The sequence below is a fragment of the Taudactylus pleione genome, unplaced genomic scaffold (genome assembly GCF_031769625.1).
Source record: "Taudactylus pleione unplaced genomic scaffold, aTauple2 ptg000042l, whole genome shotgun sequence".
NCBI classification, from domain to species: domain Eukaryota; kingdom Metazoa; phylum Chordata; class Amphibia; order Anura; family Myobatrachidae; genus Taudactylus; species Taudactylus pleione.
Window position 1 is genome coordinate 1,838,523 of NW_028284444.1, and position 16,022 is coordinate 1,854,544.

The 16,022-nt window shown below is 44.8% G+C and overlaps 1 protein-coding gene across 1 annotated transcript in view; it reads left to right on the plus strand.

The window, feature by feature from the left end:
- The window catches only part of LOC148537906 (putative pleckstrin homology domain-containing family N member 1), a 72,476-nt gene that overhangs the window by 48,441 nt on the left and 8,013 nt on the right, over positions 1 to 16,022 (plus strand). Inside the window, exon 8 of the mRNA XM_088460101.1 lies at positions 8,887 to 9,033. Within this exon, the coding sequence (XP_088316227.1) occupies positions 8,887 to 9,033 (147 nt within the window). The remainder of the gene's footprint in view (positions 1 to 8,886; positions 9,034 to 16,022) is intronic.

Below are 16,022 nucleotides of genomic sequence, written 5' to 3' on the forward strand. Positions count from 1 at the left end.
CGTTCCGAGCGATGTTCGCACATCTGCGCATGCGTACGTTTTTTAGTACGCATGCGCGAACCAGTCAGTGCGGCCGAAAATCATTTGTACGCAATATAGCGAGTGCCTGCTATTTTGAGTGACAGAATGAGGCGTATGTGGGTGGTAACAGGGGAAGGTGCTTGAAAACGGGGAGTGGAGATCCGAACGCAGGCGTGCTTAAAGGTCAAAAAGGGCATTTTATGGGTGTGCATAATTAATATAGCAGCGTCAATGACCACGTCACTTGTTTTTTTTTAACTCAGAACTGCTCGCAAAATAGCGGTTGAAAAAACCAACCACAAGAATAGCGAGCAGTTCATATCCTGTTCGATGTACTCGATTAATCTAATAAATAACGGACATGACGTATGGTGTGAGCGGCCAGGGGGCGTTTTTAAGAAATAAAAGAGCATATGTTTTGCTCGCTCGATCAGACTTAGAGGTGTGAACAGACTGCAATGTGCGAACGGATCATTTGCATAGCCACCCCTTGTTTTTGAACGAACGAACGCAAATAGCGAACGGCTCTGAATGAGGGCCTCTGTGCTTACGACGTCTTACTCTTAAGTCGCATATCCACTACACCAGGGCTGGACTGGGACTAAAAATAGGCACTGGCATTTAAGGCACACAGGCCCACATCGCGTCAGCATCTGGCTCCGACATAGACTCCTCCCCTTACTATTCCTGACTCCTCCCATTGCTCAGTCTATGCTTTTACAAATATAATTAATATTAGAAAAAAAACATACAAGTGTACATCATTCTCTGTATTAAAATACACACAACAGAGCTCATCATACAGAGGATTCATACATGTGCCATAGTCAGACCTTTGGTATTTGGTTGGTTCTGTTAGGTAAAGCTGGCACTTCATTGGTGTAGGTCACACACAAAGAAAAGGAAAGGCATTTTCCCAATTGACCAAGCCCTAGCTTAGCAGTTGTCGAGGATTAGATAGTGTTCACTGTAGGAATTATTTAGGGCAGGGGGTGCTGAACACATCTGTGCACACCAAAGCAGAGCCATAACTACACATTTTGGTACCCTGTTTACATAAAGGGCATTGGTGCCACCATCAATAAGTGAATCAGGGAAAGCGCAGACAGGTGTGGCCTTATAATATTTGTGCCAGGCATGCTGGGCCTACCGAACCACTGAAGTATATTAGGTGTCCTGCACAATACTGGGCAGCCTGGTTGGAACATGCCATCCCATCCTCCTTCCGCCTCATCCCAGCCCTCCCTGGTGGCACAATGGAATATGGAGGCTGATGGTGCCTCCCATTGTACTGGAAACCTGGGCACGTCTGATGCTGAAGATAGAGAAGAACATGGAAGACGCGGCAGGGAGCAACGCATGCGCAAAATGCGTAAATTGCTCTGGGTACTAGAACTAAAAACAGTGGCTGAGCAGAGTGCTCCTCTGACACAGGGAACACTGTTCTGTGCCACGTGAGGTGAGAGCTGGGTGCAAGGGGAGATGGGCCTATGGGTGAGACTTGGGCCCCAAAGCAACTGCAGCCCCTACAACTATGGTAACTACGCCTTTTGGGTAGGGACAGAAGCACATATGGGTACAGGTAGAGGCACACATGGGTAGGGTCAGATGTATACACAAACTTGGTGATAAAGGGTTAAACAAAGGGTGAGAGAGACCATCTTTGACAGAGACAGACACACTGGGAGGGGAAAGGGATGAGGAAGAAGCAGACAGACATGCACGCTGTGGATAAAAGAGTCAGGTTATAAACTGGGGTGGAATAGGTCAGGTCAGTTGGAACCATGTGTGGCCAGGCTGGGCTTGGAGCAGATGTGGATGATTAATCACTTACTTGTTACTTCTTTAGTTGCTCGTCATATCTCCTCCTGTACTGCGTGGTCCCCGACAGTGAAGAATGCAGGACAGACAACTGGAACTTGGAGGGTTGTGTACTGCAGGCAATCTATCCTCAACCAACGTGTCCAGCCAATGGGATAGGACAGAGGAGGAGTTACTGGCTGGACAGCAGAAGGGAAAAAGTGGTGGGGGGCGGGCCGCAGCAGTGATTGAAGTCGGAGTGCTGCGCTGCTAAGAAACATATTATGGCCACGCGCTGCCTCATTATGTCAACAGGCAGCACGCGGCCAATCATTGTATAGCAGCAGTAGCCGGCGGTGCCCATGGCCACGGCTGTCGCAATGGTCCCTCCTCATCACCACTGGCTGGACCGGCCCATCTGAGCATCGGCCCTTCTGGCATTTGCCAAAATTGCCAGATGGCCAGTCCGGCCCTGCACTACACGATATAAATGGATTTTTGAACGATTACGACATCATTATCGTTCAATTGTTCATTAATCGTGAAGTGAATATTCCGACAATGACCAGAGATGCGCCCTCCCGCTGGTTGTTGTCGGCATCTATAATCACCTGAACATACTGCCTAACCTGACGATATTGTCAGGGTGTGCATGGTCGTGGATGAGGGAGGGTGCCTGCAGTGAATGACATATTATTCCGTGTGGGCACAATATCCACTGCACAGTATGATGAACAATTGTACGATAAAATTGCCATTATCGTACAGTCGTTCATTAGTTGTGTAGTTGATATGCACCTTTAGGGGTCTATGTACTAAGCCTTGCAGGGAGATAAAGTGGTTAAAGTACCAACCAATCAGCTCCTAACTATCATTTTTCAAACACAGCCTGTAATGTGACAGTTAGGATCGGTTGGGGGTGCCGTGTGAGGGGGGGGGTCAGGGGTGCAGCGAATGGGGGGGATTTTGGGTCTAAGGGGAAAAGAGAAAGTATGAACGGGGAGCTGAGGGTAAGAGTGGGGGAATATATAAAGTGGTAGGGGAGAAGGGTGCAGGGCTGGTCCCAGAGGCGGCGTTAACCCGCAGTTACTAGCCACTGTAGGGGTCAGAGCTAGGTGGAGGGGGAGGAGGGATGCGGCAGGCAGAGAAAGGCTGTGGGGAGGTAGGTGGAGCAATTGAAAAGGGTAATATCTCTGTGCCCAGCCCTGTTGTAGCCCTGCTCCTTACGATACATACTAGTGCCGCTCAATTGTTTGGGGGAGCGAATGACCCCCTTGCCCCCCCTTTCTGGCGTATATGAAAGATGCATATGTAACCCCCCTTTTACCTCTCTAAAGGGACACCGAGTTACTAACACTCATCTAGTCTAATGTACCCACTTTTTACCTCCCACTAAGCGGCGTACCTCCTTTAGATCAGTGCCTCCACCCAAGGATAAGTAGTATGGGCCTATTTGGGAAACCCCTATTATATCAGTAAAGTGTGTATTGCTGGGAGTTACCTGCACAATATACTTTGGTCATTATAACCCATTACCGTCTTACTTAGGAACTTTGATCTTCGCTGCTTCATACCGTTTCTGGGTTAAGTACATACTCACTTTTAAGGTATTTTATCACTTTTATAATGAAGTGAACAAATTAGTTAATTCATACATTAAAATATTACATGGAAATGTAAAGTACACCAATTTATACATGAAGATATGAACATTTAACTGAACAAAGATGTACCACAGGTCATTAATGACAGATATAATTCTAGAAACACTTAATGACCAACTTTGCTATATTTTGTTAACTACTCTTACAGTACAGGATGAGTCCCAAAGTCTTCTGTACTGTTAATTTGCTTAACACTCCAGCAGCATCAAATAACTGGTTTCCTGGATGATCCTGCCTTTTCCATTATAAGCAGTAGAGAACATATGCAATAGTGTAGCATGCTACCATTTGTATTTAGTCTCTGTCATATCCTAGGGAGAGACTGCATAAGATTATGTGATCACTTCCCAGTATGAGGAATTAGCAAGAATAAAAATCCCAAATCTGTAGACTGTAGAGACTCCTGTTCGTTGGCTGCAGCTACAATAAGTGAATTAGTCTTACTATACTGTAACCTACCCAGTTGCATAACATCCTTTTGTTTCATTTAGGACAGTATCTTGTAGTGTCTGTTCACTGTGATATGAACTCCACAGTAGGAATAACAGCTTAACCAATGTCATAGGCTATGCATAAACACCAGCTTAAATGTCTCTGTATAAAACTCCCCCAGCTCCAGAGTTTATTGGCGGTCAGGAGGTATGTACAGTACTATATATGACTGAACCTTATCTGGCTGTTGGCTTCTGACTACATCAGCCCTCTATGTGCCTTGCTCCTTCCCAGCCAGGGTTGCCTACCCTCCCGATTCGGGCGGGAGCCTCCCAATGAACGGGTGCTCCTGCCCCCCTGGAAAGGCAGGCAAGCCTGCCGCCGATCCCCGGACCCCACCCCCGCCAATACCTGTTCAACCCCCGCTGCCGGGGGTTGCTGACGCGATTCACGCTGAATCGCGTCATTTTGGCCCCACCCCCTGCTTCACAATGCCTGTTTTTTCGGCATTGTGTAGCGGGGGTGGGGCCAAAATGACGTGATTGTGTGGCCACGCCCCCGGTAACACCCGCAAAACTACCTCAGCCCTTCTGGACAAGCCCCCTTTTGCCGGCCATGCCCCCTGTTCTGCCGATCTGGCTGCTCCCTCCCGGAAGGAGCAGCCAGATAATCGGCAAGTATGTTCCCAGCTCTCCTCTCCACTGCTGCTAGTAGCTGTGTTAGAGCAGTGTATAATATTACCCACTGCAGGTATGGTTCACTGTTGTGGATACTTTCACTGCTTCTGTGGCTCCCATTAAGCTGCTTCCTCACCTGGTTGGGAACTCTGGGCCTGATTCAGACACGGTCGCTCTGACAGAGCGCACGCACTGAATCAGGGCCAGGTTTTTTTTTTTTTTAGAACGGCCTCCTGGCTGCTCGCATAGCTGTGGGTGACCACCCACAGCTACAGCGAGCGTCCATGATGATGGTCGCGATGGTCAAGACCATCGGGCTTGCGACGAGACTCTTGTGGTAGGGTCTCGTGGCCGCAAACCTCAGAGAGATTTCGGCTCTAACAGAGCCGGAATCTCTCCACTGACATCACTCGTGATGTCAGTGGGGCCGCCCCCAAACGGAGGCGTTCTCCGTTTGGGCAGCCACCCCCCCAGCCCGCCCACCAAAGGGGGCGAGCTGTCACTCAACATCGACAGCTCGCCCCCTTTGTTGCGAGACACGGAGCAACGGAGTGCCCGTCGCTATACGGGTCTCGCGCACGCGCACGACGGAGCCAGCTCCGGCGTGCGCATGCGCTCTGGGCCACCATCGACCCGGTTGTGATCGCTCGGCGCTTGCGACTGGGTCTGAATCAGGCCCCCTGGCCTCCCCCTCTGACAGCTGATATACACTTTCTTGTAGCAACTGATCAGCTCCCTAACTGTAGTTTGTGACTAGCTGCTCACTACTACCTCTGCTCACTGGAACCTGCAGGCAGCTGAAGGAGATCTGCTGACAGCATCACACTGGCCTCCCTCTTCTGACTCCCAGTCACTGGCTCTGGCATACAGCAGCCCAGTCACCCGCCTCTCCTGCAGAGTGTCGCGCTGTTCCCACCAGCGTGACAGCTCCTGCTGTGACAGGCCACCTCTTCAGCTCCACCCCCCTGTGCCTAGCAGGGCACAGGGGGGTTGAGCAACCAAGGAATGGAACTCCCGACTACCTGTCAGCTGCTGCTGACAGCTGTTATATACCTCACTATAACCCTCTTTTCCTGACAGGAACCAAGTCACACCCAGCCATATCACTCCGCCCCTTCTTCTACAGTGCATGTGCATCCCATACACTGGGGAATATTTTTACCTCAAAAGGGTACATATACACAAGTTATATAAATGTACATTCATTTATACACAAATCACCTCAATAAACAATATAGTTAAATAAATTAACATATATCTGTATACATAGTTTTACCTCACAACTTATACATACATTACATATATATAGTTTATATTTTACCTCAGAATATTGTCATTAATACAATATTTCTTTTAACCCTTACCCAGGGTTACACATATACACCTGTTATGAGCTATAACTTGGAGGTGCTCAACTCCTGGTGCAAAATAAGCATTTATGATGACAACAATTGGCAGCTGCTTCTTATTGGCTGAATACATCTTGATCCCCCCGACTGATACTTTTATATTATTGTGGGTGCTGTGATCTTTTCACTTTATTTGATATTTGCAATCAGCCCGTGGCAATAAAGCAGATCCCATTTGATTTTCAAAATGGATAACAATGGACACTGTTTAATAAAATTTAACTAGTAATTTTGTTTTGTATTTGGTTATTTAATTGTATATTATATGGTAAATGCAACTTTAAAGTTTTTAAATATTGTCCAGACATAGACACATTCATTTATGTACATGACACTTCATTTAAGTACTATATTGTGTACTGTAACATTTACTACTGAACTAACACTGTCAAGTCACATCTCCTGACATAATGTAATCCGTGACCAGTGTCAGCCTGGCGCTTATACTACTATTTCTCCTGCTGTAGAACTGGCACATATTGTACCCCTGCCTAGCTGGACCAGAGCTGCAAGCTGTGCAACATGCATCTTATTTTGGGTGCATTTTACTCCTGTGTTTTGGATGCAAAATGGTTCCAACTACACATCAGCCCCATAGTGCTTTAGCTGACTGCTATGTGCACATAAACAAAGAAAGTAGTATTATTCCTGCAAGTATACAGTAAATGTATTTCAATTCTTTGAAGTTGCAGTTTTATATCAATCCTCCAGGTGGCATTATTCACATACAGTAGAATAGGGAATAAAGGTTCAGCAGGCTACTGCAAAATGTTATTCTACTGTACATATAGCTAATGCCTTTATAAAGATTGTCAGCAAGTATGTCTCACACTCCCTGAAGTTATACAGCTACTGACAGGCATATACAAATGTGTCCTCATACGCTTAACGTCTATATGCCATACTGTGTGAGACCTCTGACGCGACTGAGCTGCTTCGAGAGGAGTAGTGTACCATATTTTTCTTTCAATTTAGTGTCTTATTCGCATCGCAGTTGCAGCAATACACTGCTCAAAGTATACTACAGATGCTGGGCTGCGACTTTAACAGCACAGAAATGAATTTTAAACTTGTACAAAGTCGCAGAGGAAGCTCATGGAAATTGACGTTAGAAAAAGCAGATGATCAATACAGTAGCACTTTCTATACATATTCAGACTCAGTCACACTCAGATGTACAAGTGTCGCTTATCAATTTGGAATATAGGACCTCATTCAGAGCCGGTCGCACAGACGGTCTGAATGAGGGGAGGACGTCTTGAATTTTCAAGACGTCCTCCTTTGCGGTGGTAAGGCTGTGGGTTAACACCCACAGCCTCACGACCGCCTAAGGTGATGGTTGCGACGGTCAAGACCATCGCGACCATCGGGGCTTACGACAAGACCCTAGGGCAGGGTCTCCCTTGTCTTAAGCCCCGGAGAGCTTTCGGCTCTGTCTGAGCCGGAAGCTCTCCACTGACATCACTAGTTCCCATGGGAACGCCCCCGTTTGGGCTGCCACCCCCCGGCCCGCCTTCCAAACAGGGCGAGCTGTCAATCAACATCGATAGCTCGCCCCCTTTGGATCGAGACCCGCTACGACCGGCGCTGACGGTCGTAGCGGGTCTCACGCATGCGCACGATGGCGCCGTCGTGCGCATGCTCTGTGGGGGGCCATCGACCCGGTCTGAGCGCATCGGCGCTAACGACCGGGTCTGAATGACCCCCATAGTGTAATCTAGCAATGCAGTTATGATCAAAGTTGTTATTATTTATGCAGATAAGTCGCACATGTTAAGTAAGAAAGACCCTCAGTGAGGCTGAGTTCTCCGGGACTTGACGGGATGAGAGGGGCTATTTGGCGCAACTGATGCCACAGTGTATGCGGACACATCTGTATGCGACTCTGTATGCCTCAGATAGCCCTTACTGCACTCAATCTGCATTCGCAGACCTGTCACTACCCTGTCAGGTCTCTCGATGTGTAAGATGGTAAAAGTTCCAAATCTGAGAAATAAATAGGAGTCCCATTTATGCAAATGTACTGACAACAAAAGAATAAAATATAGTGTACACTGTGTATAGCAGTATGACCTTAATTGGATACGTACATTACTCACCTTTTAGGCAAAACCTCTAATATCATTTCCAAATGATCTTAATAACTTCTCCCAATGACAACAGATGAAAAATTTCTCCAACACAAATATTCTCCATATAATGAAAGGAATTATGTGACGTGTACATCTATATGGCTTAAACAGCGACTTTCAGCTGGAATAATGCTCGCCGTGTCCTGCTGATAGTGCTGCACTGTATAAATAATGATTTCCCATAGCCATCCGTTTCAAATGCTTTCCATTTATTTCTAATATTATTCAACTTAAAATAACATAATACTGGTTACAGAGAAATAATTTTTAGAAAAACAATCAGTTTTTGTTATGTTATTATTACTGCATGAATATGAGTGCTTTGTAGTATTCAGGGTGAATAAAAGTTTTGGGACTGTATGTGAGACAAACTTTTCTTTTAAAATGTAATTGTTAAAAAATACATCTATAAAAATGTAAATAATAACTAATCAGCTTTATCGAAAATGGATATGTGACCATTACTGATGTCATAAAGGCTGCGTTTCTGAATATGGAACCCCAGTTGTTTTAATAGTAGGATGGAGGGGGATTCATCTGTAATCATTATATCTGTATAGCTTCTTAAGTCCTAAAATAATGACAAAACAATTTTTTTCCCATCTCATAACACTATTCACTCAGTATAGACGTCAGATTTATTCACTATCATTATACAAAATGTAAAATGCTATTTTATGTCACTTTAAGTATCAAATATTTATATGTGATCACTGGTTTTTGATGTCACTCTTCTTGGTTTTCCTGCAAGATTCCATGTGACCAGCTATGGAAGAAGAGAGAACTAGTTAGATATCTGACTTCATGCCCCATCCAGAACTGGGAAGGGAAAGCCATCCAGCACATGGGTCCTGCTGTTTTTCTGTCTGCAGTGCAAGCAGCGCACACGATAGATGGGGTAGGTACTACCCTGAATAATAAGAAAGCTACATTACAGATATATTGTTGAATATTTACTGTAATACAACACTGCAGATATATTGCTACATGACTCACACTCATCGGACGCACAGGGCTATATTGAAACTGAATTAACTAAAAATAAATCACCAGTGTTAATTGAGGGATCTATCTGCATATACAGAGGGATATTAATGAACCTACAGCATGTTTAATGAGACAGGGTACCAGTGGCAAATGCAGGATTTTTAAGGGGGGGGTTCCATTATATATATATATATATATATATATATATATACACACACATACATACTGTACTGTACACACAAGCTTGTATGCATTCACACATAGCATACATATACACCTAGCAAACATAAACACGGCATACATACATTCATTCACGCATAGCATACATACACACATACACACATAGCAAACATACACACATGGCAAATATAAACAGCATACATACATTCATTCACACATAGCATACATACACACACACACACACACACAGCATACATGCACACACACATAGCATACATACACACACATAGCATACATACACACACACATAGCATACATACACACACACAGCACGCATACATTCATTCACACATACCAAACATACACACAGCATACATACATTAATTCACACATAGCAAACATACACACAGTATACATACTGTACTGTACACACAAGTTTGCATGCATTCAAATATAGCATACATACACACACAGCATACATACATACATTCACACATAGCATACATACACACAGAATATACACACACACATACAGCATATAGTACTTACATAAACCCAGGGCTGAGGAGGAGCTCATCGCCGCGGCTACCCTAGCAGATAGTATGCTGCACATGCGCCTCAGCTCCCTCGGCCATCCGTCTCTTCTGTATCCAGTGCAGACTGCAGAGAGCTCTTCCGATCAGAGCTCTCTGCCTGAGGAGCTGCTGCACATGTGCGGCAGCTCTAATCGCGGCCGCGGGTGGCCCGCTGACTCTGCAGAGTCAAGGTTCTCTCCGTCGTTAAAAAAAAATTGATTTGCCTGGGGGGGTTTCTGTGTGCTCGGAAACCCCCCCTGCGTGCGCTACAGGGTACTTCAAATTAAGTGTAGTACTGTCACTACCCAGTGTATATTATACAGAGTTCTACTGTAATTTAATAACACAAATAGGCATATTATTTTAAGTAATGCCAAATTGAGAAGACGAATTATGCTGGCCATACACTAACGCAATTTTGGTCCGATTACGCGATTTTAGACGCGTTGTACGATGAATTGTGTGAAAATCTTGTAGTATTTAGGTAGGAATACGATCCCACGCTCCCGCCACTGTTCTATCGTATCTTATGATCAGACGTGCAGCCCATATTATTCGTCGTAATCGTATGCAGATCGTGCCATGTTTTTGCGCATGCATGAGTGGCATCATTTAAATCTATTATGATCGCATGTTTTTGGTGAGGCAATCGATCGATTGTATCACGACCAGTCGTATAGGGGCGAGTGATCGTACGTCAGATCGTATGTTCATCGTGTGTCAAAAAGCACCAAATCATAAGGCTACTGACTGCCAGGGGGCTGCCGGGGAGTTCAAGGGAAATCGTAAGATGAATCTTATATGATGCTGGTCGTAATATGGCCAGCATTAGATTATCAGTATTGAAAGTAACACTGTTACCACTTGTTACATAACTAGCCAGGCTGATTTAATCATAGACTACGGAGTTTGAGGGATTACCAGGGTGAATGAGATTATATCACCCTCTTATAATATAATAAAATTGGTATGATAAATGGTCTATAACTCTGGAACATAAGAACATGTTGGAAATAGTGTATATTATGTAATATATTTACTGGACTTTGATAAGTTGATGATGTATCTTTAATACCTGATAACCAGGCATTATGTCCATGAGAGAAGAATAATATCTAAATATAATGCCATATGACTGTGAATCAAGTGTGATTTACACTTAAATATTGAGAGACTGACAACTAATCTCGGTAAGATAATCTATCAGCCCTGAGATATACAGTATGAGAATAATTACTACACAACAGTGTGACAGGTGACAGGACCATTTCATTTATACCCAGCAACCTTATGGTCTTATAGGTTTCATCCAATAAACAGCTGATACACTATATAGAACTCTATCAAGTATAATTATGTATATACAGGAATTAGGACAGGGTTGAATAAAGTCTAGGTGCATATAAAAGGAAATAATTGGCTGCGCTTCTCAATGACAAAAAATTTAAAATTGAATTCATATAAATTGTATCACAATATGTATAAAAACTTATGAGCAATAAACTCTTCAATTAATATAGACAATTTTACACATTAAAAATATATACAGTTCGAATATCTTGATTCTACCTGAGTTTTGGGAAGGAATAAATGAGGAAATTGATTCAATAAATTATATATAACAACAACTGGTATGGATAGTTCTTGTCTATTTGATTCGACAATGCAAAGCAGCTATGTTTGAGGCAGTAAAGTATAATTAAATATCAGCAGTAGGAGAATATTGGTTTTTATGCCGGCATATATTGAAAAATAGTCTGTATATGTAGGAGTGAGCTCACCCGTTTGGAGTATGGGATCTCAGCGTCTGTAAGATAGCCTGATGGGTATCCCGAGCAGGTACACGTAGAATTAGGTATATAAACCCGTGTGCTTTGCACTAAGGCAATTGTGCTCTCTAGTGATGTAGGTCTGATATTCACCGCATATGATTACGGTAGGATCTCTTGGTTGGATGTCCCGTATACAAACACACCAGATCAGTGGTGTGTTCAGAGCTTCAATCAAATTGGAGGCACTGGGGTAGATGTATTATAGCGGCACTTAACGTGCCGCTATAACGCTTCCCGCTTCGCCTCTTTACCGAGGCGAAGCAGGAAGCACTACCGATGAGATGTATAAACATCTCATCGGCCGGAGAGGGAGAGCGTTAACTCCCCCCTCCGGCGCTACCCGCTAGAGACGGCAGCGCATCAGCCTAGTGCTGATGCGCTGTGTCTCTGTCCCGGCCGGCTCCACTGAGCATGCGCAGGATCTCGCAAGTATCGCGAGATCCCCGCGTGGAGCCCTGGAACCGGCAGCCGCCGCAGCAGGGACAGTGCTGTCCCTGCTGTGGAGATAGGGCAGCGCCAGGCTGTAGCTGTCGATAACGACAGCTACAGCCGGCCCGAACGGTCATGCGTTATGACCGTTCGTACATGGCCCTGCCGTCGGCGCTGCCATCTGGTAGATAGCAGCGCCGATAATGACAGGGGCGCATAGCGCCCCTGTCATTTACCGCCCAGACCCCCGATCATACATCGGGGAGAAGCGGTATCAGCGCACATAACGTCCCGGAGTATTGCCCTCACCCTGTGTCCCAGCAGTGTCTCTCCATATGTGCCAGGGGCTTTGGGTAATGGGACAGAAGAGTGATTGTTGGGTGGTACTCTTTGTCCCCGCAGGATGTATGCTGTGTATCGCCAGGCGCATCCCCCCCACCGGGCTGGAGTTCTCTATGTTCTGCAACTTTTTCTCGAACGTGCATCCCCCCACCGGGCTGGAGTTCTCTATGTTCTGCAACTTTTTCTCATAACGTGCGCTGATACCGTTTCTGGGCTTCGTACATCTCCCCCACTGTGTGGCTTTACCTCAATCCATATGGCGATGGTTAGAGACGCTGTGCGGCTCTGCCTGGACCTGTGAGATACTTGGTGTGAATGCAGCGCCGGCTGGGAATTGTGGGAACCGCTTGTGCAGTAGAGCCAAAGTGCTTTCTTGTGATGTATGGTCAGCACGGGGAATGAATCTGGTATCACCGCCTGAGATGGCAGCAAAATCTCTTGGCTGGATGTCCCGTGGACAAACTTACTGGATCAGTGGTGTGTTCAGAGCTTCAATCGATGGAGGCACTGTGTGGCTCTACTTTATTCCATGCGGCAATGGTTAAAAGCGCTGTGCGGCTCTGCCTGGTTCCGTGGAACACATGAGGTGAATGCAGCGCTGGCTGGAAATTGCTGGGATCACTTGACCGGGAGCTACAGTTGGGTTTCGGTGTGGAGACCTCCTGTGTCTGCTCTGTAAATTTAAGCAGCAAACAGGAAAAAGGATAGCTCCAAATGGGTATGCTGGCTGTATGGTCTTAGCGGTCTCCTTGTGCTCTGTATGAACTGTCTCTGTCTCTGCCGTAATGGTAGAAATCTCAACGCGTTTCTGTGTCAAGTCTAGGTGCATACACACGGTCAGATTTGTCAGATGTGTCAGATAAATGATTGACTGATCTGAACGATTTGATGAATGATTTGACAAACGGTTTCAACTATTTGAACGTTTTGAACTATGGGCCTGATTTAGAGCCGGACGCAATTAGCGCTCGCTTGTCCAGAAAATAGGGGTGGCTATTCAAATCAACCGTTCGCTCTTTGCGGTCTGTTCACGCCTCTAGGTCTGAATGAGCGAACAAAACTTGCGGTCGTTTTTTGAAAAAATACGCCCCCTGGCCGCTCGCATCCTACGTCATGTCCGCTATTTATTAGATTAATCAAGTACATCGACCAGGGTATGAACTGCTCGCTATTCTTGGGGTTGGTTTTTGCTACCACAATTTTGCGAGCAGTTCTGGCTATAAAATAACCCAGTGACGTGGTCAATGACGCTGCTGTTTTAATTATGCACACCCATAAAACGCCCATTTTGACCTTTAAGCACGCCTACGTTCGGATCTCCACTCCCCGTTTTCAAGCACCTTCCCCTGTTACCACCCACATATGCCTCATTCTGTCACTCAAATTATCAGGCATTCGCTATTTTGCGAGCACATGAATTTCGGCCACACTGACTGGTTCGCGCATGCGTATAACGATCCGTACGCATGCGCAGTTGGGCAAACATCGCTCGGAGGAACGAGCGGCCTCTTATGAGCGGCTCTGAATCAGGCCCTATGAACGATTTTTGACTGCATTAAAATGAATGGAATCATCTAAATCTGACTGCAAACACATCAGATGTCAGATATCGTTATCTGACAAGCGGGAACGCGCATCGTTCATCGTTCATCTGACAAACATGTCAGAAATGTCAGATTTTCCTTCAGATATGAACGATTTTTAAAATCGTTATCGTTCAGATTTGAAGAAAAATCTGACCGTGTGTATGCACCATAATTCATTGAAGACATAATAATATTTAATAATGGATTATGCATACACATATTTTAATAATTGGTGTCATATTTTGCTTGTTTTTTATTTTAAGGATGAAATTAAAGTTATATTTTAAGTATTGGGCATTTGCCTTTATTCTTGATCTCCAGATCATGATTTGATAATATTCAAATAAGGATATAATTCTACGAGTGCCACTTAATAGGAATACTTGTTTTCTTTTTGTTTATTATACATGTAACTTAATTCCTGGGTGTACCCTCTCACTAAGAAGATTGCAGAAGGATTTGTATATGAGGGAAGAATTATATTGTGAATTTGAAAATTATGTCTGTGCGGATATATCTCCCATCCTTTATTGTTCATGATGGAGACCAGACAGACCATCCAGGAATATCATCCGGCAATATCATATAGATACAGTATTGAGGAATATAGATAGGAGTTTCTCAGGGGTTCCATACAAAAGGTCGACAATGAAAAGGGCGACAATAACTTGGTCGACACCAGAAGATTGACATGGAAGAAAGTCGATATGACAAAAGGTCCACAGTATCAAAAATCGACAGGTACAAAAGGTCTAAAAAAAATTTTTGTTAGTGTTAGGCACTTACCGGAGAGTTAGGGTTAGGCACTAGGAGAAACAGTTAGGGTTAAGCACTTACCCTGGCGGTTAGGGTTAGGCACTTACCGGAGAGTTAGGGTTAGGCACTAGGAGAAACGGTTAGGGTTAAGCACTTACCCTGGCGGTTAGGGTTAGGCACTAGGAGCGACGGTTAGGGTTAGGCACCAAGGGGAGGGTTAGGGTGAAAATTAGGGTTAGAAAAAAAAAAAAAATGTGTCGACCATTTCTATGGCGACCATTTCCATGTTGACCTTTTGAACCTGTCGACATTTTGTATTGTCAACCTTTTTGCATATCAACCTTTTTATGGTCAACCTTTTGTATCACACCACTTAGAGTTCTTAAAGACGGAACTTCTGTTTTAACATTAGTAGCACTTTAACATAATGTCTATCTTAATTGGTGCTTTTTCTACACTCATTCATGAGGTAGGACATATCACTGCAATCAGGGCCGGATTAAGGTTTGAGGGGGCCCTGGGGCAACAACTTTGTGGGGGCCCCTACCAATATAATTGTATATATTTATATATACACATACACAACACACATATATTTATAAACTTACACACACATACATACATTCACACAGAAAAACACATGCATACACAACACATACATGTGTCACACATACTGTACATTACACACATACATACACACACAAGTCACACACACACTTACCTTGCACCATCTGCACTGCATGTTGTGGATGGGACCTGGCAGGAAGGCACCATGTTATTAAGCTCCGCCCCCCCTCGCGGCTTTGCCCGCGATTCGCGGGTCAATCGGAAAGGGGCGGAGCCACATGACAAAATTGTAATGGATATGCATCATACTGGCTCCGCCTCCAGCCGATTGACCCGCGAATCGCGGAATTTTGCCGATAGGTGGGCGGGGCTTAATAACGGTGCCTGCTCTTGTGCAGTTGCTTCTGCTGTGTGGGGGCCCTTTAGGTGTGGGGGCCCCTGTCGCCCTTCCTATAATCCGGCCCTGACTGCAACTATGGATTAGATTCCAACCAGGTAACTTTGTGTGTGGAGTTTGTATGCTCGTCCTCCGTTTTCATCTAAGATTTGTCTATGTTTTCAAAGTCTGAAAAGAAACTGATAGCTTAATTAGCTTCTGACAAGATAATATTAAACCCTAATTTGTTCTTGTCT